Source organism: Tyto alba, unplaced genomic scaffold (assembly GCF_018691265.1).
Source record: "Tyto alba isolate M040663 unplaced genomic scaffold, T.alba_DEE_v4.0 Super-Scaffold_29, whole genome shotgun sequence".
In the NCBI taxonomy this organism is placed as follows: Eukaryota; Metazoa; Chordata; class Aves; order Strigiformes; family Tytonidae; genus Tyto; species Tyto alba.
Genome location: NW_024881303.1, coordinates 11,973,225 through 11,998,001, shown reverse-complemented (window position 1 = coordinate 11,998,001; position 24,777 = coordinate 11,973,225). Strand labels below are relative to the sequence as shown.

At 40.4% G+C, this 24,777-nt stretch overlaps 2 protein-coding genes across 8 annotated transcripts in view; one reads left to right on the top strand and one right to left on the bottom strand.

The window, feature by feature from the left end:
- Nucleotides 1-10,307, bottom strand: part of XRCC3 (X-ray repair cross complementing 3) — a 19,405-nt gene extending 9,098 nt beyond the window's left edge. For 2 of the 6 annotated variants that reach the window (XM_042799208.1, XM_042799210.1), the window contains exons 1-5: nt 8,728-8,889; nt 8,151-8,254; nt 7,452-7,534; nt 6,945-7,082; nt 5,893-6,105 (exon numbers count right to left, since the gene is read on the bottom strand). In XM_042799208.1, the coding sequence (XP_042655142.1) occupies nt 5,893-6,105; nt 6,945-7,082; nt 7,452-7,506 (406 nt within the window). In that variant the 5' untranslated portion in view covers nt 7,507-7,534; nt 8,151-8,254; nt 8,728-8,889. Of the gene's footprint in view, nt 1-5,892; nt 6,106-6,944; nt 7,083-7,451; nt 7,535-7,970; nt 8,060-8,150; nt 8,543-8,727; nt 8,890-10,142 lie in introns of those variants that run through there. The other 4 variants (XM_042799209.1, XM_032981641.2, XM_032981642.2 and 1 more) reach the window with 4 other exon arrangements.
- Nucleotides 9,099-24,777, top strand: ZFYVE21 (zinc finger FYVE-type containing 21). 2 transcript variants are annotated; one of them, XM_042799212.1, is made up of 8 exons: nt 9,099-9,255; nt 15,077-15,127; nt 17,394-17,562; nt 19,316-19,391; nt 20,099-20,190; nt 21,019-21,072; nt 22,500-22,642; nt 24,020-24,777. In XM_042799212.1, exons 1-8 carry the CDS (start codon nt 9,124-9,126, stop codon nt 24,053-24,055), a joined length of 753 nt encoding a protein of 250 aa, XP_042655146.1. In that variant the 5' UTR covers nt 9,099-9,123; the 3' UTR covers nt 24,056-24,777. The 2 variants fall into 2 exon arrangements, with proteins under 2 accessions (XP_042655146.1, XP_042655147.1); XM_042799213.1 differs by lacking the exon at nt 21,019-21,072.

Genomic DNA, 24,777 nt, shown 5'->3' with positions numbered 1-24,777 from the left:
TTAACTTTTCCTGAAAATGGCAGATTAGATAAAAAGCACTGCAGTTCAATAACATTATTATGAGTGATGTCTATGTGGTTTTACTGTGGTTTCTGGTTAACAAGCATGCATTATTGCAGAGAAGATTAACCATACACATGAAAGACGTTGGGGAAAGAAAACAGGAATACATGCAATATTTTCTTTACTAAAAATTGTTCCTGTTATTGCAGAACTAGCCAGAATTATCAGCTAATACTCTCAGGGTTACATCTAAGGATTAAGTCCACTCACTAAAGTGGCTGAAGCTGCTAGCACAGCTTGGCAGCTGATGTGCTTGGCAATATGAGACATCCTGAACATGTCCACCCCAATGGTCCATCCCTACACTCCAGGGAGCAGAAAGTCCCATTTCCAGATGCAATTTCAAAATCCTCTATATATCACACTGAAAAAAATATGAAACTATATCCAATAGAAGAAACAGAAAGATCTCAGGACTGGATGATGTAAAAATGAATGGTTACTTCAACAATAAAAATATTTTGCTGATGGACACCTGTACAACACAGGGTATTGAATTTTGAGAATCTTCTATACAAGACAAAGATGAACCTAAGCCTAATTTTCTTTAGGACTAAACTTGCATCTTTAGTTTAACTCGTCCATAAATTCTTACATAAATCACCCTACTTCACATGTGAAATATAAAAAAATAAAATTCCAATACATAGTCTTACTTTTAAAAACTCAGAAAGCTATCAGGTAAAGCCATAAAATTTACCAATGCCCACTAATTAAAAAAATTGCCTTTGAGAGGTGAGAGTTACAGGCCTTCCTCAATTATTAACACATGGAAAATTACTTCATCATCATACATGCCTTCCATAGGATGTACTGAAACGTTTCCACAATTTCTATTTCCATTCTACCTAGTAACAAGTTCAAATTATACTTCAGCTCCTTTCTACTTTCCTTGGCCCTGGCAGCCAATAGCATTTATCACTAGCATATGCCGCCTCTATTCTTAATTTCCCCCATTATTACATATATATTTAATGTCAGAGGGAACTGAGGGTTGTTAGCAGTTTACATCTGACAGGGAATAAGGACTACAATAAAGCATTAGTGATTAGAGCAGTCATGATTTAATCATGATTCCTGAAACATAACATATAAAAAACTAAGAAGTTGAACCTTTGATATTTTCTGTACTTTTCCCACTTTTTTTCTAACATTAGAGTGGAAGGAATTCTGAATTTTAAACTGTGGGTATAAACGCTGTATTCAGTAATTACACTGATTGAAGTCACAGGCAGTACCTGTAGACACAAATGAGCAGACATACAAATTTCCATCAGCAAAGGAAAATAAAACAAAAGAGAAAATAAGTCCACAGTTACTTGAATCCATTAAGTTTACAGTGGCATCAGCAGCCTGTTGAATACTATCTGAACTTGTATGAAGCTCAGGTGAGGAAAATACAGTAAACTATTAATTATATCACTTAACTGCGTAAGGGTCTTTAAATACCTAATTACTAAACAGTTTCATTAGGTGAACTACAACTTTCTTGACTATTTCCCTAGGTTAACTTCTCCTAATTGGACTAATTTTCACATCACTCCCCAACTCGACAGTGACAGCTGTGTATCAAATAGGCAGATGAGTACCTTTAATAAGGGAAGTTCATGCATTCCTAATCAGATTTTCAGTCTCACAATTTCTAAAAAGCTGCTAAGTCAAGAAAAATTTCTAATCACAAATTTGACATTGTGTACAGCTAGCACCGACACTCCCTCAGATAAGCCAATTATGTCTTGCAACTCTTATACTACAAAGCTGAAAAACATTATGGTGCAAATTCAAAACCAAGTAAACAAACAAACAAATTATGAAAACCCACCAGGAAATGCAGCTTCCTTAAACCCATGTGGTTTCTTAATTTAATACTAACAAAAGCTATGATAACTTGTGTTATCATATATATAAATAGTAAAATATTCTGGACTTCTCAACTACTGTTCTTATTCACAGCTGATTGCCTTTTGCACCTTACCTAATTCTGGAAGACAAGTATTTCTTTACCATGAATATTGGCTCACAGAGAAATCCCTTGTCCTCTTTGGTTTTTACTTAAAAAGGATGGAATGTCTGTTACTTGACACTTCATGGTTCTTGCTTTTTCAAATGCAGATTTACATTTCTAGATAGATTGGTGGTCCAAGGATTAGATAATTGTATTTTGATCCAGTGTATTGCAATATTCAAGACATTTCAAAACAGAAAGCCTGAGAAACTTGCTCAAAAAAATATTTTTTTTTCCAAAATTAAGTTATCTGGAGAAAAATAAATGTAAAATTCTTCCAAAGATCTCCCTTGCAGACAATTTCAGTAGAGTAGTAAGAACAGCAATAGGAACAAACACAAGGTAAAACACTATAAAACAATCTTACTGTATTACAAACATACATGCAGTTGTAGCCCACTTTCACATTTATACCTGAAGAACAAGTAAATCGAGGCAACCAAGGTAATCCTACAGCTGTAATATGTGTAGGCAAAAAAGAACAGCTGGAGAAGCAAAAATCCGGTCCTCTCTGCTCCACTGGTCCAGCAACCTAGATTTAAAATTCCTGATCAATAGATACACACTATCATCTTTGTAAAATCATAAAAGTAATTTTAAAAGTCAACCAAATAGATTTATTCAGGTTAGTTTGTTGGGGTTTTTTTTGTTTTTGTTTTGTTTTTGTTTTGTTTTTGTTTGTTTGTTTGTTTAGGTTTTGGTTTGGTTTTTTTTTTTTAATGAAACACTTGGGGAAAAAAAAGATCAAGAAGATTAATTCCTTCTTGAGAACAGTTCTGCTTCATAGACTATTTCCTGCCTCAGTTTAATTTCGTAAAATACCAGCATTCAGTCACTTGCCAATCTTCTACTCTGCTGTAACACTTCTTTGACACCAGTTAAATCTGCAAAAGCAGATACTGTGCTCCCAGTACATAATTGATCCATTTGTGATTTCTCCGAAATATACAGTGGGACCACCTTTTTTTTTTTTTACTTTAAGTGCTGCTCATTTCACAAAACAATTGTCTGATTTTCATCTTGAACTTTAAGAGAGTTAAGCCACATAAAGTATATCAGATGAGCTTTGCCTTGGATTAAAATCTGAGTTTCACAGTAAAATGAATAGCACTCTCTCCTACTGGACCTTCATCAAGCCTCTTCAGCTTTTGTTTATGCTCTTCAGTTTGAACCACAATGAAATATTTGATTAAGGAGAACACACACCCGTGCATTAAAAATACAGAAGGTGCTTCATAGCAAAGTTACGAGGGCTAGAAGAGACTGACAAATAACTAAACTCAGTATTAAAGACTGATGCCTGATTATGAGGTAAAAGTACTTACAATTCACTCATCTTTAAAGACGTGAATATTCATAACCTAAATAAAAAGAGGAGACTGGTACGACACAAACAGAAAAGGCTATGGCACTGTGCTAATTACAGACCATGAGGAAGCTGTCAGCAATAAGTCAAGAGCCAGGGTAGTTATCACTTTCGAGAAAGAAGCTGAGACACACTCTCAAGAAGTCAGTCATCCTCAGTGATCATATCAGCATCCTTCCTCACTGGTCCGCAAAAAACAAACAGAAATCAGTGATTTTATCAAATCCCAGTGCTTTACTATTCTTTAGGCCAATAAAAGTTCTATGCTGGTTGTTGACCAAAAACCACCCCAAAACCAACCAACCAAAACCGCACAAACACTAAAAAACCCCACCTTCAAATTTTGAGTTCTGTGAACATTAATCTCTCAAGCACCAAACCAGCTTGTTACCAAGAATCAGTAGCAAACAATTTTTTCTAATTCAGAATCCCAAATGGGTATGAATTTGTCACATTATATTCACGTATTACTTATAAATATGGGCATGTAAAATAAATTCAGCCAACATGTGACTGACCATAACTGACATTCTTAGAATGGCAGAAAGATAACCTCGAGGCAAAGGATGTCCTATTTTCTTTGTTTGCTGCCAACCTCCTAGCACTGAGAACTGTAAACAAGATTAGAACTAAGTCAAATGAAACAAATACACAATAAATCTATACTGTCTAAAGAAATGTATTTCAACATCACCACCTAAGGGAAGGGAAGATTCTAGCACTAAAAAAACCCCAACCCACCATAATTTTAAATCACTAGCAACGTTTTAGTGCTGAGATTAATCTTCCATTGGTAGTGTTAGACTTCTGTGGTAGTTACTAAGCGTTGTTTTTCTCAAGTTTCCTAAAGAATAAAAACTCCTCATACTTAACATAAGCTTAATTCCTCTAGTTCTCATAAGAGACTCAACACAACCCTTATTTATAGACTGCAGAGAGATCAAGTTTCATTTTCTAAGTGCTATGCAAACAATATCTGCTATGACTGTAAGCAGTCTAATATATGGCAAGACGTAACACTGAGAGTTAGAAAAAGCAAGAATTAGGATTCCACCACCCCCTTAGCTCTACAACTCCTGCAGCAGGATATTTCTGCCTTCTACACCTTCAAAATCCTCCAAAGTTTCATCCTCTCAGCCCTTCTGAAACTCTCTGGTTCTCTCACAGGAGCACTGATATGATGGCTATTCTAGGCTATCTTCTGTGAAACACTTAGAAGTGGGTAGGTGGGGAACACAGACACAACAAAGCAATCGTAATGGTGCCAAGTGGTAGCTGCATAAGAAACAAGAACCATCTTCAAACACAAATAGCAAAAAGACTTGCCATTTTGTAGCCCTGCAAGGAAGACTGTAGTCTGGTACAAGAGACAGGAGTGCCATTAGGATGTTGGGCACCTTCTCTTGCACTCTGCTTTGGTTTGTCCCTTTCTTTCAACATAAATAGGGAGAAATGGTGGGGCATGGATAAAAATGTATTTGCATTCAAACTATTTGCAGCAGTGAGCAGCAACACATGAAGGAATCGATCAAAATATATTTGCTTCTGCTCGGATTAATGATGCAACTTACAGCAAAGTTATGTAAACAACAGGCTAATTACTGCCCTTTAAGCAAGACCTTCATCTGGACATTCCATGATTCTTCCACATGGGTGGATATAGTACAAGAAATACTTAAAAGTTTTCCCAAAACAAACCACTGAGCTGCCAAATTAAACCCATTGATGCACAGATGGAAGAGCAAGATCACGGCCAAAACACACCTAAGGCAATCTACCAGAACACTGAATTTTCAGGAGTGACACAAGATTCCTCCCCTTTTAAGACAGCATATAGTACTTAAACAAATGAAAAAAAATTAGGAGTTAGGTTAGTGTGAGAGATAGTTAAAAAATATACTCTAATCAAAGAAAAAACTTATTTACTTTGGCAAAACCAGGCAAATCGCAGGTGCAAAACAACATTAGCTTTCTTCAATTAGATTTCCATCGATTTTACTCTGTAAGTCACTTTAAGTATTGTTATCAAACTCAATATTCTTTGAAATTTGAAACCCCGACTAAGGAATATATACCAGAAACCCAAGATTTTTGTGTAAAATTATCTGACTAGCTGGTTTTCTGTGGTTGTTACCTGAGGAGTCAACAAATATTTGTGACACTGATGCTTTTCATACACTGTTTGCATGTGTCTAGTCTAACCCACGGTGGCAGGCAGGTAAACAACAGACAGTAGTAATTTTATATTAAATTATCTTGTGCTGCAGACCATGTGCACAGCATGCTTTTCTCTCTATGAAGATACATTACTAACTAACTAGCTTACTCCTAATTCTACTGCAGAAGGGTAAGACATGCACTGAATATGTGCATCTACTTCAATGCACTGATGAGGTTCTTAAAGACAGTATATTCCTCCAAATGTCAAATTAATCAACATTTACATTTCAGTACTTACCAGACTCTAATCCACCATATTTGTAAGGATACTGCACACAAAGGCAGAGTTGTAAACTAATCTGAGTCTTCCCAGCAGAACTTTCCCCAGCAAGTTCTGTGATTCCCACTAAAGGAATGCCACCTTTTAACAAGGTATCTAGTACTGAACATCCTAGGCTTAGCTTCTGGTGTTGGGACGTGAGGTGGTCTTTATCTCGGTAGAGCTGAAGCGCTGCAGAATTTTGGATTTTTTTTTCATGATTAAAAAGAAAAAAAAAAGTTTCATTGAGTATACAATGATACAAAATAGAGGCTGTATACCAGGTTTATATCTACAAGGGATGCTTTCTTTACTGATGGGAAATTTTTCTAATTCAGCCTAGTCTTCCCCACCTCCACAGGGCCTACTAATTGAATGCCTTTTCAAAAATTGATAGTTTACACTGAGCCCTTTCCTCTTCTCAGACTTGTTTTCTTTTCCCTGCCTCTAAGGAATCTCTATGGAAAGCTACAGTCTGGGAAAATATTGCCAGCAAGGTCCAAGCACAGCACTTAGGGAAATGGAAAGCTGTAGCAGACTATGAAACAGCATACCAGGCATCCTGCCAAGGCCTGAAGATATAGGCAAATCACAAGAAAATAACTTCTAAGTAGAGAGCTGCCAGGAAGTGTTTGTACAGGAGGAGCTATTAGGCTCTGCTTGGTTTGGAAAGGGGTGTTTATAACAAATCAGTTTACATAGTTTTTCAGCTAGTCTTAGTCCAAAAGAGAGAGGGAATCTTTTTATCCTCTAACCAAGTTTTCCAGACTGGAGATTAGTTTTGTCCCCTTTCAGGCAGGCTTGATCCTGAAGAATGATACCCACCCACTTCCATCTACCTTCAAAGTCTCAGAGGAGCTCTCTTCAGGATAGTTAAATAATTCACTACAGCGTAACAAAAACACTTGCTTTTTACTTTCCAGAATCACATTACTGTGTCAATGAGGAGCCAAAACCTTAGTTTCTCCCAGTGACAGTATTTTAAGATTTAAATAGAACACTTTTTTTTTTTTTTGTATTGACTGTATTACCTGTAAGCATACTATTTCTCCTCAGTGTGTGAGAGACTGTTTTCAGTAAGCACTGGATATCTGCACTGGATAGTTTCGTCAGTCTTTGCAAGTCTGCTCCCGAAAGATTTAAAATATCTTTTATTGATTTTATGTCAGCTGAAATTAGAAAAACTTTTGTAAGTACTTTTGGCTGGATTACAGTCTTACGCACAAAAGAAAAAGTTCTCCCACTTTTTACTGATCATTTACTTGAAGCTTATCTACACCGCATTCTTGCAAGCTAGGCAGGCAACATTTACTTTCAACATATCAATACACGCTACAAAATTGTTTGGAAAATTATTACTGGAGCATGGGGAAAAGCCATCGCTTCTGATTACTCAAAAAACTTGCTTATGAAATACTCATTTACAGTTCTAAAATGTTACTGTACATCTGTATGTTTACACCCATGAACACACAATTATGTAAAGAAAGACACTCTGGTGACAGGTCTATCAGTGAGGCACTGGCAAATTAAGTTACCTTTCTTAAGGGCAGCAATTACTTTAGGGTTCAAGTCAAACTGGTCCCAGTCCATTTCCTGATACAGCACTGGGGTGAATTACCTGTTAATGTGGATATACATGCAACAACAACAAAAAACCATAATTCAATGTGAAGAGTTTGTAGGAATATTATTTTTTATTTTTTAACAATATACTTATCAGCTACTTTAGAAAAATACAATGATTCAGCACACTGCAGAAGTCTTCTCAGGTGGCTGTTTACAATATGTACTATTAGAAGGGTTCAACTAATAACTGCACTGCTTTTGCTCTGCACTGAAGCTTGCAAATACGTTGCATGTGCAATTTGGAATGATTCAGGGCTATTTATGCATTGGAGAGTCAAATATGCTTTGATTAGCTAAAAGCAAATTTAGTATTAAAACATTAAAATCAGCTTGCGTCTTGTAACAACATTAAACATGCTTTGATCTAGAACACAAGGGCTTAGCACTGTCGCTGCCTGGAGGAGTACGGTGGGGTTTGTTCCGATCACCTGAAGGATGGCAGCAGACACTTGGGAGTTACAGAATACATGACTTAATGAACAATCCCTTTAACGCAGGGGAGAGGTTGCCATAGATCCTATAACAGAACAAATGCACTAGAAACAGTAATTTATAAGCAACACCCGTTTACAGCAACACTCTGACACGAGTTAGAAGGCGAAACTTACTGAAATTACTCATGATTGTGAGCACCTTTGCCCGGAAGGACTCCAAACCATGTCGTACCCTCCACTCGCGAGCAGCCCCTCCCCTGCAGCCGCGGCCCGGGGCACTGCGAGGAGAGGGAAGTCACCAGAGCAAAGTACTGCAAAGCCAGGCCGGGACTTTCAGTCACGGACATGTCACCGAGAGGGGCCGCCCGGGCCTACGGCGGCCCACCCTGGCACAGGGGAAGGCGAGCGGCAGCACCGCTCCGGGACCCCCTCGCCCGAGGGGAGGGCCGGCTGAGGGGGAGCAGAACACCACCGGCCCCTCTAGGCCCGCCCCGCCATCGCCGGAGGGACCCGGCGGCACCGGAGCTCCCCCCCCACCCCGGGCAGAGCCGCCGCCGCCCTCAGCCCCGGCCCCGCCGCCCGCCACAACCGCCGCAGCCAATCGGCGAGCAGCTCGCCCGCGACGCCGCCGGTCACCGACCAATCAAAACTCCCCAAGGCCAGCGCTCGGGCGTGGCGCTGCTCGCCCCGGTGCTCGCCCCCGCTGGCAGCACACGCGCCCCGGGGCGAACGCGGCCCGCCGGCTACTGACCCGCTGCTGGCAGCCGCGGCCTGCGCGGCCCGCCCCTCGCTGCTGATTGGCTGCCACGCTTCCCCGAACACGAAGTACGGCGGCGAGACCGAGCGGCGCACGCCCCTCGCTTCCGGGTTGTGCGGGCTGGTCCCTCCCGTTGCGCATGCGCCGCGAGCGACGAGGCGGGTGAGGAAGGGATAAGACGCCAGCCTGAAACCCTAAGCGATACGGGATTGGCTGGGAAGTCCGAAGCCTATGTTCTATTGGGCGTCCGGAGCTGGTGGGCGGGACTGGAGGTTCGCTTATTCCCATTGGCCGTGCGCCGCGCCCGTTCGGAACGGCCCGAGCGGCGATTGGGTAGCGGTGCTGCCATTCCCGCGGGGCAGGGTAGCGGTGGTGGCGGAGGGGGGGAAGATGTCGGGCGGCGAGGCCCGTGACGCCAAGAAGCTGGTGCGGTCGCCCAGCGGGCTGCGCATGGTGCCCGAGCACCGCTCCGCCCGCAGCCCCTTCGGCCTGGACGAGCCGCCCTGGGTGCCCGACAAGGAGGTATCCGGGGGCCGGGGACCGAGGGTTGCGATCGCGCTTCTTCCCCTTTCCTTGCGCGCCCGTGTTCCCCGGCACCTCCCGCTCTCCCTCGGCTGCTGGGGCGCGGCCGCGGTTCCCGCCCGGCTGCGGCCCGCGGGGCGCTGAGGGGCCGGGCAGCCTCCCCTCGCCTCACGATCCCGCCGGGCGGCGGACCGGGCTCCCCCGGGGGGCGGTTTTTTTTTAGCTGTAAACTACGCTTTTTTAAATTTACTTATTTCATTCGGATTAATGGACTTCAAAGCATAGGACCGTCGCTCGTCCTTCAGGGATGTGTGGCCCCGTCACAAAAATTAGTGAGGAACTTAAGGAGTTAAAAGTGTAGCGAGTTATGCAGCATTAATGTTTACTCTGCATTCCCTTTAAATGCTTATAAAGGCCATGTTGATTTTTAAAAAAATGATGCAAAGTGTTAAGGCAATAAGGCGGAGTTAGAACACTCCTCTGGCTCCCAGTGTGAATGTTCGCGGTGTTAAACGAGTATTGAATAACTTGACTGCTTCAGTCAACTTTGCCTTTAAATACTTTTCAAGTAAGCTGTGTAATCATGATGTTCTATTAAGTTTAATGAATTATCGTTATTTGTTACCAGTCCCTCTACAGCTAGGTGCTAATACATCTCAGAATCGGTTGTTTGTTTGTTTATTGCCAGGGCTCTGTGGTGTGGATGCATGCCAGTGCACTTAAGTGTGACCAGAATTAAGATTTATTTCAGATGAGCCAATATGACTTTAAGCAGGGAGTCATTAAGCAAAGCCATTCTTTTCCAGATGCTGGCATGGTTGCTCTGTTTTGTATGGGAACATGATGTCCTCCTTAGTTAAGAACAAGGAAGAAAATTTTGCCCCTACCTGGTATTTCTTGAGGGAAGCAGTTCTCTGCAGTAGTAATAATTCTGGAGGCTCGCTCTGCTAGCACAGCTTCTGCAGCTCTGGCAAACCTTTCGTGTCATAAGGTGCATGACTAGTAAGTCAGTTGCTGGTTTTGTGCAAAATAACAACCCTTTTTTGGAAAGTGACTTTTTCAATTTATTTTAAACAAGCAGTCTGCTAAAATGTCTTGTGGGAGTTTTTTCAAGTTACTCTCTTCCATACTTAAGGAATTAAAAAAACATAAAAAAATCCTCCCTGTGATCAGTAGCAACTGGTTCTCTCTGTCTTGTATGAAGCTTAGATAAGTCAAACTTCTCAGTGGCGGGGGCTGAGTGTCGATTGAAGGTATGGGTGCTCAGCTCCTGAGGCTCCCACCCAGCCCGCACCGGTGTGGTGTGGAGCACTGGGTGTGCTGCAGATGGGGTGTGTATTTATCAGTGAGCTTGTAGCAAAGTCTGAGCAGTTATTGTGCAAGTGGTGTCCCTTTGCATCGCGTGGAGTAAGCTTTTGCTGTGCGCTCACGGAGGCCTCCTGGAAACCTGATCGTTGACATCGTCGTTGTCAGTGAATATAATTTGTGTAACAGCTAAACTGAAATTAGTTTTCTCCCTGACCTTCTGAAACGTAGTTTTGTATTTCAGTAGTCCTTGATTATAGCAGACTAGTTTCCTTAAAAATAATAAAAACCCCACAGTACTTCTAACTCAGTCTAATACATAGCACCTTCTTAATTCTACTAAAGGTTATTTGAGGATTGTGGTAGGATTTAGTTAAACTAGTTAGATACATTTAAGAATTAAGTCTGTATATTTTAGATACGTCAGTCAGATGTATGGCGTTAGTTTGAATTTTATATTACAGTTGTACTGCAGATACTAATTCCCCATAAAATTCAACTTTTCTCCTGTAGTCTGTTGGTCAGTAGGCTGGTGGTGTTGATTTGTGATTGAGTGTTGTCTTTGCATCAGAATCAGTGATACTGCTGTTGAGAGGAAGTGTGTTACAGGCAAACATTTAAAATGCATTTGTTAGTTCATATTCTTAATCTTGCACTACTGTTATTTTATGCAAAGTTATTTTATTAGATTTCTTAAAGTGTGTTGAAGTTCTGATGTCCGTTTGGTTAATGATTACCAAATATGTTACGAACTCTCCTTGAGTAAAGCAGGTATGGAATATACAGGGAAGCTTATAAACCCCATATTTTTATGAATAAAATGAAGCTTAAAGAGACATTGTTATCTAGTTAATGAATTCATCAAGAAAACTTGCTCTTGTTACCATATTAGATGTAATTAAAAAAAAAAAGTTATTTGTCCAAGACAAGAGACCGATATTATCAAGTGTTGATCCGGCTTTTAAAACATGCTGGCTTCTGCTGTGCAGCTAGTAACACCCACAAATTCAGTACTTTTATTTTTCTTATGCAGGAAGACTCTACTGCTTTATTTTTTAAAAGTAAGGCTACCTGAAAATTACGGCAATTAGTAGTTTTGCAAAACTTAGATAACACTGAAATACATTTAATTTTTTCTATGTCAGAAGATTATACAGTCCTAAAATACAATTTATTTTGAGGAGTTTGTAGTGTAAGACTGAAGCAAGATTAAAGAAAATTTTCTTTTTGGTAGTCTTATTTATAATGTAAATAATGAGTTGAAGTGGATAAAATGAAAATTTGTGCTGACCGTCACTAAACTTGAGACAGTGGTTAAAACGCTGGTCACTGCACGTGCCTTGTCTAACGCAGAATGTCGTCGTTAATCACCAGCAGAGCTCAGCTGTTCCTACTAAGGAAATCTTGGACTAGAAATGGAGTAAAATTTGTGTGTTTGAATGCAGAGGTGGCCAGACCTCGTGACATCCAGCTGTGTAGCAGATCTTCACGTGGCTGGGATGTCTGAGAGGAGCTTCCAGCTGTGGTGGCAGTGATTCCCCGGGGCTCCTGGGGCTGCGGGAGGGACTGGAGCTGTATGGAGCTGGCACCAGAGCCAGCAGCAGTTGTGTGACAGAGCTGTGCTGGGACTGCCGGCTCTCGGGCAGTGAGGTGGCCCTGCACCGCTGTGCTGTCAGAAAGCACCGTAAGCCGTATCTGGGGTGTGTTTGCATTGGGTTGTTCTCTGCTCTGGCATCCCCTGTTTTGGTCAGGTGTGTTACAAGGTGTGATTTGATGAGCTGGTGAACCTTCGTATTTGCTAAAGTTCACTGTGTTAACAAGCTCAACCAGGTGCCGCCTTGCGTCACTTCTTGAGTTGCTTTGTTATTGTCCGTGCAGATCGCACACAGTATAACTGTAGCTTCCTGTCCATCTCCAGTATTCTCACCTCTGGCAGAATCCAAAGTGTTACATTCCTTATCGCACTGCAGCAAACATGTGAGAAGTTCCACTCTTATTTCTAGTGAACTAGCTCTCAGTATGTTTAAATTAATACCAAGATCCAGTAACTGTTGCATGTTCTTCCATTTTTCTCTTGCTATATGAAGTGATATGATACCAGTAGTGGTGGTATGTTGATTATCTGTGAAATGCGTATACTCGTGACATGCATTTTTATTTAATTTCTTTCTTCGTAGTTTTTTGTTTTCACTTGACCAAAAAAAAAAAAAATCAGATTTGCACTACTCTTAAAAAGCCTATATCTTGAAGACACAAAAAGTAACTCAAATATCATGCTTCCTTCTCTGCAAATGTGATTGAAAGCCCTTCAAGCAATAAACCTTAATTCAGTGCTTATGCATTCTTTTATTGTCAGCATATGGCTGAATAGGAAGAATTCACCTTTCAAGATGTTCTTCAATAGAGATCTTTTCCCAGGCAAAGTAGAAGTTGAGTTTATGCAAATGGCTTCAGATGATTTGGGTTACTTAATGCAGAAGTGCCTTGAAGGAACAGTGTATTGAGCCTACTTGTATTAGAACATTTTTGTAGGAAAATCGCCTTCTGCACTGCCTGCTGCCATATGCCATTTGACTTGGGGTTTATTTGTGGCTGCTCTATATATCAGGCAGTGTTATTGTGATATGTCTGAAATTCAGAAATATTTTTCTACAGATTTTGTATTAAATACGAGGATGGATAACTTTGTTCCTTCCTGAAAAGCAACTTCTATGTTTAGCATAACATTGTATATGAAATCTGTTTAGAACAGTATTTAGGAAAGCATTTTTCCCCCTTAGTTTGTGGTTTGTGCTTTCTAATTTAAGAAAAAAAAACAAACAAACAAAAAAAAAAAAAACCCAAACCCAAACTTGTTTTCATTACGAAAATCAGCTAGTCTCCTGGTAAATTCAAAATATGCCGAAATTCCTGCCAGGTCCAACTCCCAGACAAGCTATTAAGCTACACATGTCAAAAACTAAAACACTAAATCAAGATCAATGCAGAGTAAAATGTGGTATTACCTGTAGAGTACTACTTGTTACGGAAATGAAGCCTGGGGAATACTGAAGTTGCTTTATGTTGAAGGTTATTCATCAGGGACTGTTAGAATAAGCTTATTTACGGCCATCATGAAAAGAGGATGCCTTAATTCAGTACCTTACTTGAAACAATACAGGAACACTTCTAGTTCTCTTTTGTGCGGGATTTAGAAACATATAGCTTATTGTAACATGTTGGAATGTTGTAGCTATTTATGTTTCATTACAGTGACTGTAGTTACTCTCAAATTTGTTAAACTTCTGCTTAGACATCAAAGCACTTAATATAAACTACTGCGATCTCTTAACAATCTTCTACTTCAAAAGAATGTGAAAAGTCTCTAGAGAATTTTTAATTTAGCTGCTGTAATACTTCCTTGGCAATAGTTATTGAACTTGTGACAGTGATTGGGGTATCTGCTGAAGCAAAAGTCCCAGAAAACAACAAAAGCTCTTGTAACCTGAGGGAATTAATAGAAGATAAAGGGTTGAGTATTGAAATATGTTAATTAAAGGCAAATAGTGATTACTGTGTGCTTAGCAAATAGCACCTGCTCAGTTTAGGGCATGTTTTTAAGATGACATTCTGCTGTAGTCTGGGATAGTCTAGTTTGAGGAGTTTTGGTTTCTAGAATTACAAAATTTACTACGGGATCTAACCATGTTTTCCTGATTCAGATGTCAGGCATAATTTTGCATTAATATTTGCAAATCTAGCAATAATTGCATTATAAGCCTTGGCGAGTGGCTTTGAATATGGTGGATAAAAGTGTGTGAAATCTTGGTGAAAATCCAGTGATCTAACAGCTGAGTATCAGCCCTTTGGTAAGTGATTTTCTATATAGAAAACTTAAATTGTCTAACAATCACCGATCGCTTCTAGTAGTTCAGCAAGTCAAAACTGTCACCCCTTAAACTCTGCTTAGTTGCAAGAGAGAAACTTCTTCAATTTTTTCTGGCTTCTCTTTTGGGAGCAGTGTGGGTGTAAGCTTGTGTTAGGCAAGAGGTTTATCAGAAAGTGACATTTTGTAGTTGGAATAAAAAGTTGTAGTGGCTTGGAAGAAACCCAGACATCTCCTAGTATGTTTCAAAAATGTGTAAGTATTGAGAACATTAAAATACGTAAAAATGTTTTTGAGAGTCAACAGAGCATCACAGTATAATACGGTGAGGATGACAGTTTATATAAAGAATATGTGACTGGATAGCTAAACATAAATAAGTACTTCTGAAGTGTAGTTTTGGCTGCTGGCAAGATGCAGTATTCCTTAGGGCAAATGAGTTTGGCAGCTTTTTGTGTCTTACCAATGGGGATGACGTTATTTTGCTACATCAATATTAAATGAAAACCATCCATGGTGAAAAGATGAAGGATAGAAATTTGTTCGAGGTGTTTCTTTTTAGGGCATAATCTAAAGATCTGTCTTTGTATGGTGGTAGGATTAAAGGTTTAGAAATACTGTAGATTAATTTTAATTTTTACTGTTTTCTAGTGCCCGAGATGTATGCAGTGTGATACAAAATTTGACTTCATAACTAGAAAGGTAAGAGAAATCAATGAAATGTAAAGCATGTTGGAAAACACTAATATGGACTTATTTTGATTTAAAATGTAGGGGACTGTAGAATAGCATACAAAGTCTGATGTAATTTAAAGCAGTTTTTCTTTCTGTTCTGCCTTTTCTGAGTAGAGGTCCTTTTTGTTTTAATTTTTTCTTTGAAATTTTCTTGTTGCTCAATGTGTTATACGTAGTTAGGGTTTTTCCAAATTACCGAGTACCCACAGAATTTACATTCAAGGGAAGAGTTAGAGAAACTCACGGTGGAGCAGGCTGCTAACATCAGTACTGACATAGAAACCAAATCAACTAATTTAGTTGTGTTTTGGGAGATAAAATTAGTTGTGGAAATGTAAGCAAAAAAAGTTTTCAGGAGAAATGAATTACAGTCTTACATTAATGAACCGTATTGTTAAACTGCAGAGAACCAAAACTCAGATTCTCCTTCTGCTTTAAAAGTAAAACAGGATATATCTCAGGTTTGGAAAAGGGAATTTATGATTAAAGTAGGAAGTGTAAACTGCCTTGATTTCTGGGAACCATAACAAGGCTCACTGAAGAGAAAACACTAACATTAGCATTAAATTATGTTAATTACAGGAAAGTAAGCAGGTCACTGTGGAATGCATGCTGGTGTGCAGGATACTGCTATCAGAAAGCATTCTCCTGCCATTGGGGTTTCTGCATGAAGAAGGAAGGCAGCCTGCCCCAAAAGGCCAACAATGATTTTTAGCAGAGAGTATCGTTGCGTTGTCTGACTGCATTGGCACTCTCTTAGCACGCGCTTGTGAAAGTGAAGGCAGACATGGAAGTGCGACTTGTAGTGCATGGGCATAGTCAATGTTTTCTAATTTATTGTTTGGAGGGAGAGGGAAGGAGAAATTGTAGACCAGACATACTAATATATGATACCAGATAGGTGTAAATTTTCAAGAGACCTTAAGAGCATTAGGATGTCAGTTGGTGATCCTAGGAGCAGAGTGGATTAGATTATTTCGGTTGCGAGCAACCTGCAAAGATCATCCTGACTGCTCCAGGGCTGACCAAGTTAAAGCATGTTCTTAGGGGCACTGTCCAAATGCTTCTTGGGCACTGACAGGCTTGGGGCATCGACCTCCTCGTGATGAATCCTGTTCCAGTGTTTGGCCACCCTCTTGGCAAAGAAATCCTTCCTCACGTCAAGTCTGCACCTCCTCTGCAGCTTTGAACCATTCCCACGCCTCTCATCATCAGATAGCAGGGAGAAGAGATCAGCACCTCCCTCTCCACTTCCCCTCACTCTTGGATTGTACTTTTTCCTAGTTTTTGTTCTACTTTTTAGTCGGATGGGTTAAAAGCATGGTGGGTGGGTGGGTGGAGTGTTTTGGTTGAGAAGCACTAACTCATTAGTCTGCTGTGCTTTACTTGCTTAAGCTTTGGGAAGTAAATGGAGAGAGCCCTGGGAAATAGGTGCTCCAGGGAATTGTGCATAATATTTGGAAGAAAAGCCCAACACTGACCAAAATTGCAGTGTATCAGTTCCTTGTATCAAAGTGTTAGAACTTGCTTTGAGCCATGTGTCAGTTCCTGCTTGCCTGGGAATACTTGTTCTGACATGAGGACTTGCATCAGAAGACCTGCTGGGACTGTCACACCCCAGGAGGGATTTGGAGCACAAGCCACTTGTTGCAGATTCAGTCGCTGTGAAACACATTGCAGTACTAGTTCTGATTCTGCAACTTCATTGGATTTGTACTATGCTGCCTGATAATTCTGATGGAGAAATAGCTTTAGGTTTTAAGTATGATTTTTTACCTTTTTCCTTGGGAAAAACTTACTCTTGAGTTATTTAGGCGGAAGAGTAGGATCTCCAGTAGAAGTTTCCCAAGATCTTTGCTTAGAAGTGGGAAGGGACCTAGAAACCACTCTTCTCTTGCGTTTTTATTAACAGTAAGGTGAAAGATTTACTGGACACTAGAGAAGCCCTTTCAGTGTCTTACCTAGTCTGCTTTAGAAGCATGTTTACAGAGTGCCAACAAAGGCTTGTAGTGCTGTTGTTCATACTACACTCAGTTGTCTGTGTTCAGTCCTCACAGATCTTTCTACTCCTCTAGCAGTTAAATTTCTTTTACCTGTCTCTCAATCTGTATGCTTCACACCTGAGAAACTGCTCTGTTTCTTGGGGAGGAGGATATTTTAACGTAATAACTTTATCAAATTATTTCCTAGTAGTTTCCTTTGTGAAAAAACCAAAATGTTCTCTCATGCTTAGCATCACTGCCGAAGATGTGGAAAGTGTTTCTGTGACAAGTGCTGCAGTAAAAAAGTGCCTCTGCCTCGCATGTGCTTTGTGGACCCTGTGCGCCAGTGTGCTGAATGTGCCCTGGTCTCTCAGAAAGAAACAGAGTTTTATGACAAACAGCTTAAAGTACTCATGAATGGTAAGGACTGAATGCATATGTATGCTATTTTGATTTCGTTTACATTTAGTCAAATGCTGTGTTAAACCTGATAAACAGCAAGCGTAATGCCTCTTGTCAGACAAGTTGCAGTTTTGTCCTTTAAGTACTGTTCTGTCGTCATGCTTCCTGTTTGTCAGTTAATAATTCTGTGTTCGCAGTTTATTTAGAGAGAAGTTCACACTTCTTAGTCAATGTTTACAGAGGGTGATTTAATTAAAGGAATTTTCAGTGCCTCTGAGAACAGACATGTCTACAGTTGGCATTTTTATTAAAATCATGCATCTTTTAACCATATTCCTGTGACATTAAATAAGGGTTAAAAATACTTTACAATAGAGAATATTTTAATATTTTCTAAGAAGATACAGTGCTTGTTTCAAGCTTCAGCTGTCAGCTTTGATCTCATCCAGTGCCTACAGCTATGGTTGATGGCAGATCATTATGAGTGGTCAATTTTGCATAGCATTAAAACTACAGTAATTCGTGTTCCACTTACATTAAAAAAGCTGAGTCTTCAGTTTTTAACATATTCTGTGGTGATTCAGTGCTTCTTGATGGGCTGTCTCAGCATGATGCTAGTGTGTATGATCAGTAAGCTAAACCACACGTCTGATTAGCGTGAATGTTCCTAGGGAGATTCTAGGCTCAGAAAGGAGCATTTCCATGCCTGTTACACACAAATCGTTCTTCACTCTGCTTTGCAGATGAAGGTGTAGGTGAGTTTTTAAATAATGTATTTTAAACCGAAGACTCTTTCTATAAAGCTTGTTCTGCTTGCCTTTGTGTTATGCAGTTAAAGTCTGAAGTTGTTAATGACTTACTGTAGAGCCCCAGATCTTGGTCAGAGGGGTGGTGGTTGTGATTGATGTCCTTTGCAGTTTCGCTGCTGTTGTGTCTCTGTCTCACTTAAGCAGCAGCCTGGGGGGCGGTGCTGAGGGGTCAGTGAGGCTGGGGAAAATTGCGAAATAGCATGGTGAAGTGCTCAGAGGCTGAATGGTTCAGATTATAGAGATGGATTGCAGGACACTTGGCAGGGCTGTATGTTGTTCCTTTTTTCATTTCCCAGATCAACGGTACTGGGATTAGGTAATACAGGGAGCACGAGGCATGGAGGAAATAAAGTAGTTGGGCATGTAGTCTGCTTTATTTTAAGTTGGGAATCACTGCACTAATGTAGCTAAGATGACTTTCCCGATGTCAAAGTTGCTGCTTTGAGCAGGAAGAAATGTAACGTGAAGGCTGAAGTTCCTTGACCTCAAAGAAAGACTGAGCTAGCCTTCGGTAATGAAACAGAGGCAACTTTACCAAGCATAGAGCTGAAGGTCACACCCTGCTATTAGATTCTTCTGACAGATTTTTTTTTTTTTTTAATACTAAAACAACAGTTTGTATTACAGTGACAATATAGGGTCTTTATTTGCCTATTTTCGCCATCTCCAAATCTGTTCTCATGTTCAAAAGATTCATCTTGGGTATCATCTGTATTTCTACAACATGTGGGAGAAATTACATAGTGATTGTGAAAGGTCTGGTGATTCAGAACATGGTAATTAAAGATCAGCTTTTTGTACTTGAGTTCTGCTGATGTTAATCAGTTTAACATTTCAGTTAGTCTCTTATTTCACCCAATTCAGTGTACAAGGTGCAGTAAGTAAAAATTAGTTATCCTTTTTGATACTTAAATGTTCCTTCCTAAACTCTTGCATTAGAATACTAAAGCATTTCTTTCCAGGTGCTACATTCTTTGTAACTCTGGGAACATCTGATAAATCTGAGCTCATGGTTTGTCGACTTTCCAACAATCAGAGGTGAGAGATTGGTAGAAATTGCACTTGTAAACTATATTAATGTTGTACTTACAGTTATATTATTATTTAATAACCTAAACAAAATATAAGAGTGACAGAGTGACATGCTGTGAGGCTATTGGAGAGAGTAATCGGGCTGAAAGGACAGATGCAGCTTTACTGGATCAAGTTTGTTTGAGTTTCTAGCGGTGTGAATCAGAATGCCTTGGAATGGTGGAGCTCCACTCGCTGGCAATGCCTCTGTGTGCTGCTGGAATAGTGTTTTTGCCAACAAATAGGGGGATCATAGGAGGGGGGGCAGGAAAAAAATCTGTAGCCACTGAAAGAAGCTTGTTTCAGAATGATTCTAACATATTGTTTAACTTTATACCCAAAGCATTACTTTAGTCATCCCTGTAATTTGGTTGGCTAGAACACTTTAGGCTGTGTTCTCTTCTTCCCTCAGAACTTCATTAGTATGCTTTCAATATGTTGAAGGGGTCTCCTGGCAAATGGAACTACAGGTTTTGTGTTGTTTTTTTTTTTTTTTTTTTAAGTGAAGATCTTCACAGAAAAGTAATTTTTCCTGCTTGATTTTTCTCCTTCCCTGTCTCAAAGCACATATAAACAGCCAGTCACTGAGAGATTGTTTATTTTGTTCCTTTGATTTAGACTTGATACTGTAGAAAAAGACCTTTTTTAAAAGAAGTTTTTCTTCTGTTATATAGATACCTGGTTTTGGATGGAGAGAGCCACTATGAAATTGAAATTATACAGATTTCAACTGTTCAGATACTTACAGAGGGATTTACTCCTGGAGGTAAATTTTTCACTGAATACAAATGAACTATTAAGAAAAAAATATGTGAAGTTGTAATTGTTGTTCAAGTTAGTGCATTTCCAGGCTATTGGTAACTCAGGTGTGACTGTTACAACTGTTCTCAGAATAGTGCCGTGTGTGAAAGCCTGTCCCTGTGGCTACTGGGATGTTGAGGAAAACCTAAGAATTGAGAAAGTAGCTTACAGCTGTAATACGGGAGAGCTTCTTGATAAACCTGAGTAAAGGGGGTCATCATCTCTTCTGATCCTTTCTCCGGGCTAAATACAGACATCTGTTGATTCAAAAGCTCATAGGAGAGGGAACTTTTAGCCTTTGGTAGCTTCCATTTCAGAATCCAGCTGGGACTTGTCTTCTGCTGGTACAAACAATTGTGAGGAGCTTAAGAGAGAAGCTGGGGGTGGGAATAAGGAAATAAGCTATGCTTTCTTAATTTCTTTCAAGACAAAGGGGTGACCAAATGAAACTGGTAACATCTGAATCAGAGGGCAGCTACTTACTGCCTCATCTCTTACCAGATTTTAGAGTATTTCAGGATGAACTTGAATGTGATTTCACTGAAATGAGAACAAACAAGGTCAGGAATTTTAATAATTGTTCTTTAGCAGCACCTTTGTCACTGCTGAAGTTGTCTAATTGGACAGCCTATCTGTGCCATTTTCAGTCAGTACAGCATGTTAACTTTAATAACTTATCTCGGTATTCAAATCAACTAGATGTGTTGCTGAGTTACTTAATGCTCCTCTAATCCCTTGTTCACTCCTCTTCTGACTGCTTTATCTTTTTGCCTGCCTGCCTTCTTGACGGTAGAAAAAGATATTCACACTTACACCAGCCTTCTGGAGAGCCAGCAGATTACTGAAGGTATTGCCAGTACCTTTGAGCATGACTCACCTAAGCATGTTGTTCTGGCCCCCCTCCCATCTTTCTTCCTCTGCAGTGCTGTTTTTTTGCTTATCTGTAGTTGTTCACCTTAAAACAAGTTACGTTCAAATCTGACACATAGGTGTTTGTTTCCATCTGCCCCATTTCGTAACCTGAGAATGAATGTTTTGGTAACTTGTTGGAGGAGAACTAAAACACTCAAGGCCTTCGTTCCACCACATGCGCTATTGTCCATGCTAGAAGAGAGAAGGGAAGGTGAGCAATAGTGTCTGTAGTGATACACAGTATTACCTATCGCCTGCTTCAGCAGGGAGGTGCTGAATTGTGTATACCAGAAATGAATAATATACTTGTGTACTGTCTGATAAGGCTTTGCACTGAATAAATTATTAATTAATGGCTTGCTTTTACACATCTTTAAAAGCAGTAAGACCTCTTAATCTGTTCATCCGAGCAGGTAGATGCAGGGGAGTGAGCGATGAAGTTGGATTTTGATTTATCCTAGAAGAGGAGCAAATAGCTGCTTTTATAAACAGTACGTGCAGGCTTTTGATTGGGTTGCTTAGACTGAGTTTGTCTTTGTTTTGCCTCTTTGATATTACAGTGATGGCCTCCAGGAGCCCTCTCAGGCAGACACTTTTCAAAAAGAACTTTGCAAAAAGTGTCCTTCTGCGTATGGTGGTGCTGCTCCTGGGGCTTAGTTTATGCTCCGCTATTTCAGGAAATAGTGCCAGTAAAGTGTGGCATTCTAGAATAAACAAAGCTTTTGTTACACTTCTGTATTTTTTGCTTTGGTTTATCTTAACCTCTGTGCAGCTAGGGTAAAAGATACAAACATCTTGCTATTGTGCTGTTGTCAGAGCAATGCATTTCGGAGCGGATTTCCTTCAGGAAGTAAATGACGTTGCCAGTCAGTATCTAGTCTTGCATAAGCATCCTTCCGAGCCTTTGCTGGGTTTGGAGGGACTTCGGAGTGCTATGGCAGGCTTTGTGTCAAGCAGGGATCCCTCTTTGGTGTCCGTCTAACTGGACGCTGGTAATTCGGTGCTGGAACTGCAGGCTCCAGCCTGAAACTGGCATCTGCTTAAGAGAAGACGGGGTGATGTTAAACCGTGAGGGTGTTCTCGGTGTGTGTACCTCGTGGCTTTACCTGCTGCTTGTACAAGTTCTGCCTCGGTGGTTGCCAGAGAGAATTAGACAGTGTTGAGTCAGCGCTTTCGGGCGCCTGGCACTAACACCCGTGGTCGCCGCCGCCTCCTTCGGCGGCAGGTAGCGCGCTTGCACGCGCCAGTGCTGGCGTTCGGGTGATGAGACGGCTTGCTTCCGCCGTGCTTATTAGCTAGAAGAAGTTGCATTACTTGGTCGGTAAAACCTGTTGCTGTTCAAGCTTTTCTTTCTGTTTTCAGGAGGTAACACTCGTGCCATAGGTATGGTTCTGCAGTATAAGGTACCAGGATCAGAGGAGCTCGCGCAGATGAAATTTACAGCCGGTGAAGACTTCAGCTGTAACAGGAAGCTGTCAGCGAGCTGGCTGGCAGCGATGCATAAGGTAAGCAAAGGAGGCAAAACTCAAGGAAGGCTGAAGAAATTCTTCGCACATGGTGCTCAGTAGCGTTAAAGAGGGTATGCAGCCTTAGGAGTCGTCTTTTCCTTTTTACTATTATTTTTTTATTTAAGGATTTTAGGGCCTTGTTGCTAAGAAAACAGAAGATGGGGATGGTTGTTATGAATGTAACATCAGCTTAATGCTCAGATACCTGAAGAAGATAGACACTACAAAGGGTTTCCCAAGATCTTCTGTATCTCCTTAGGTGAAAAGAAGTAGGAATTAGACTTCCAAGTTCCTTAGGTTTTTGTTACTCCCTGAAGAATGTGCATTATGAAATACTCTTTTGAACCTAAACTCAGCTAATTATTTTTACTACTTTATGAAGGTTCAAAGAAGTTGTTGATTTTTGAAAATGGGAACAGAGGACCCTGAGGAAAACTGTTTCATCTTTTGTTGCCCAGTGCTGTATGGCTAATGAAACTGAAGTTTCATATTTTGTAGGTCAAGGTTACAGAAGACAAAAAAAACCAAAACAACCCCAACCAGTTCTGGAACTCTGTTCATCTGATCAGTTGATAATTAGAACTGTAATTTATAAGCTGGCTGGAAATGCAAGCTGTGTGCCTGTGTACCCTGGTGGTTAAGCTCCCCAGCCACCCCGAGCTCTAGCATTTAGCTCTGGGTTCAGCACAGTGCACTCAGACTTGCCCTGTGAGTACAGTTTAGCACTTCCCTACACCTGTTCTAATTTATCTTTCACCAGCGATGCCACTCCTACAAACAGGGTGAGAACTGGTAGTTTATGGAAAAGCTTAACACCCTCCCTGCACTGCTTTGTCTCCCTTGACAGGAGTTCAGCTCTGGTTTGAGTGTGTACCTGGTTAGCAGCAGGTAAAAGGACGTGCAGCTAGAGAATGTGCATCTGCTGCCGCACAGGGCTGGGTCGATGCTGTAGTTTGAGGTGCCTGGGCCACCTCACCAAAACTGCAAAGAGGTGGCGGAAGGGGCAGGAGGGATACAGAGCAGAAGAACATTGTTTACTGCCCGTGTTTAGACAGATTACCAAAATCTCAGCTACTACTCCTAGCTTTTCCCAAGGCATTTTTGATTAAAAACAGTCATTTCTGACCAAGAAGAAACACAGGCAAGTCGATCTAAAATCTTCAGTGGCCTCAGGTTCTGCAGTTAAAGTAACCGTGAGTAGTCTCAAAAATTATTCTAGTGCCACTCTGACTGGTATTAAATGCCTTGGACTAAGGAAAATAGAGGAAGAATTTAAAGCCAGGGGTTTAAGGGAAATTTTTGGAGGGGTAGGAAGGAGATGAGGTGGCTGCAAGTGAAACTTCAGTTAACAGTGACCTTTTGCCTTCGTGTCAGGCAACGAAACTTCTTTACGAGTCCCGGGACCAGTAAGAACAGCAAAGTGGCCACTGGAGGGAAGACACCAGCCTCCAGGGAGCTGCCTTGTGCTTCTCGCTCGTTTGACAGCTGGTGACATTTGCTGTTCTCGACCCTTTCTCATTCCAGTGTGGTTCATTATGGCAGAACTGGCAAATGCAATGTGAGTATTTTTTGGAACCATGAGTATTCACTATAGTGTGCAATATGTATACAGTTAATGCTTTAAACAGCCTCACCTTTTAAGACTTTGTATATTTTGTTAAGCCTTTGTTGGCACTTAATATGAAAGTGACCTGCACTACAGCTAATGTACAGCACAACTTTTATAGTAACAATTATATATATGGTTTGCTACAAAAAGCAAACAAATGCGTATGTCTCTTCTGCAGAGAATAGTTTTTGGGTATAGATCTCAGGTTTTTCCCTCTATCCAAATGTTTAAAATCAATGTACAAGAAAATCTGCCTTAGATATGATTTTATAGAAATCACTTGGGTGTTTTTTTTTTAAACATTTCATTTTAAACACCTAAATATTTCACCAGATTCCACCAAATTGGACTTACATGGACGTGACCTTGAAACTTCTGTAATAAATAAGCTTCCAGAATAATTTTTAGTTTTGTATTTTCTTTTTGGTAACTAGCTTTTGTTAATCTAACTGTAATGCTATCTGAAATTGTATACAATTTAATGTACAAATATGAATAAATTAATTCACTTATTTAAAAAAAA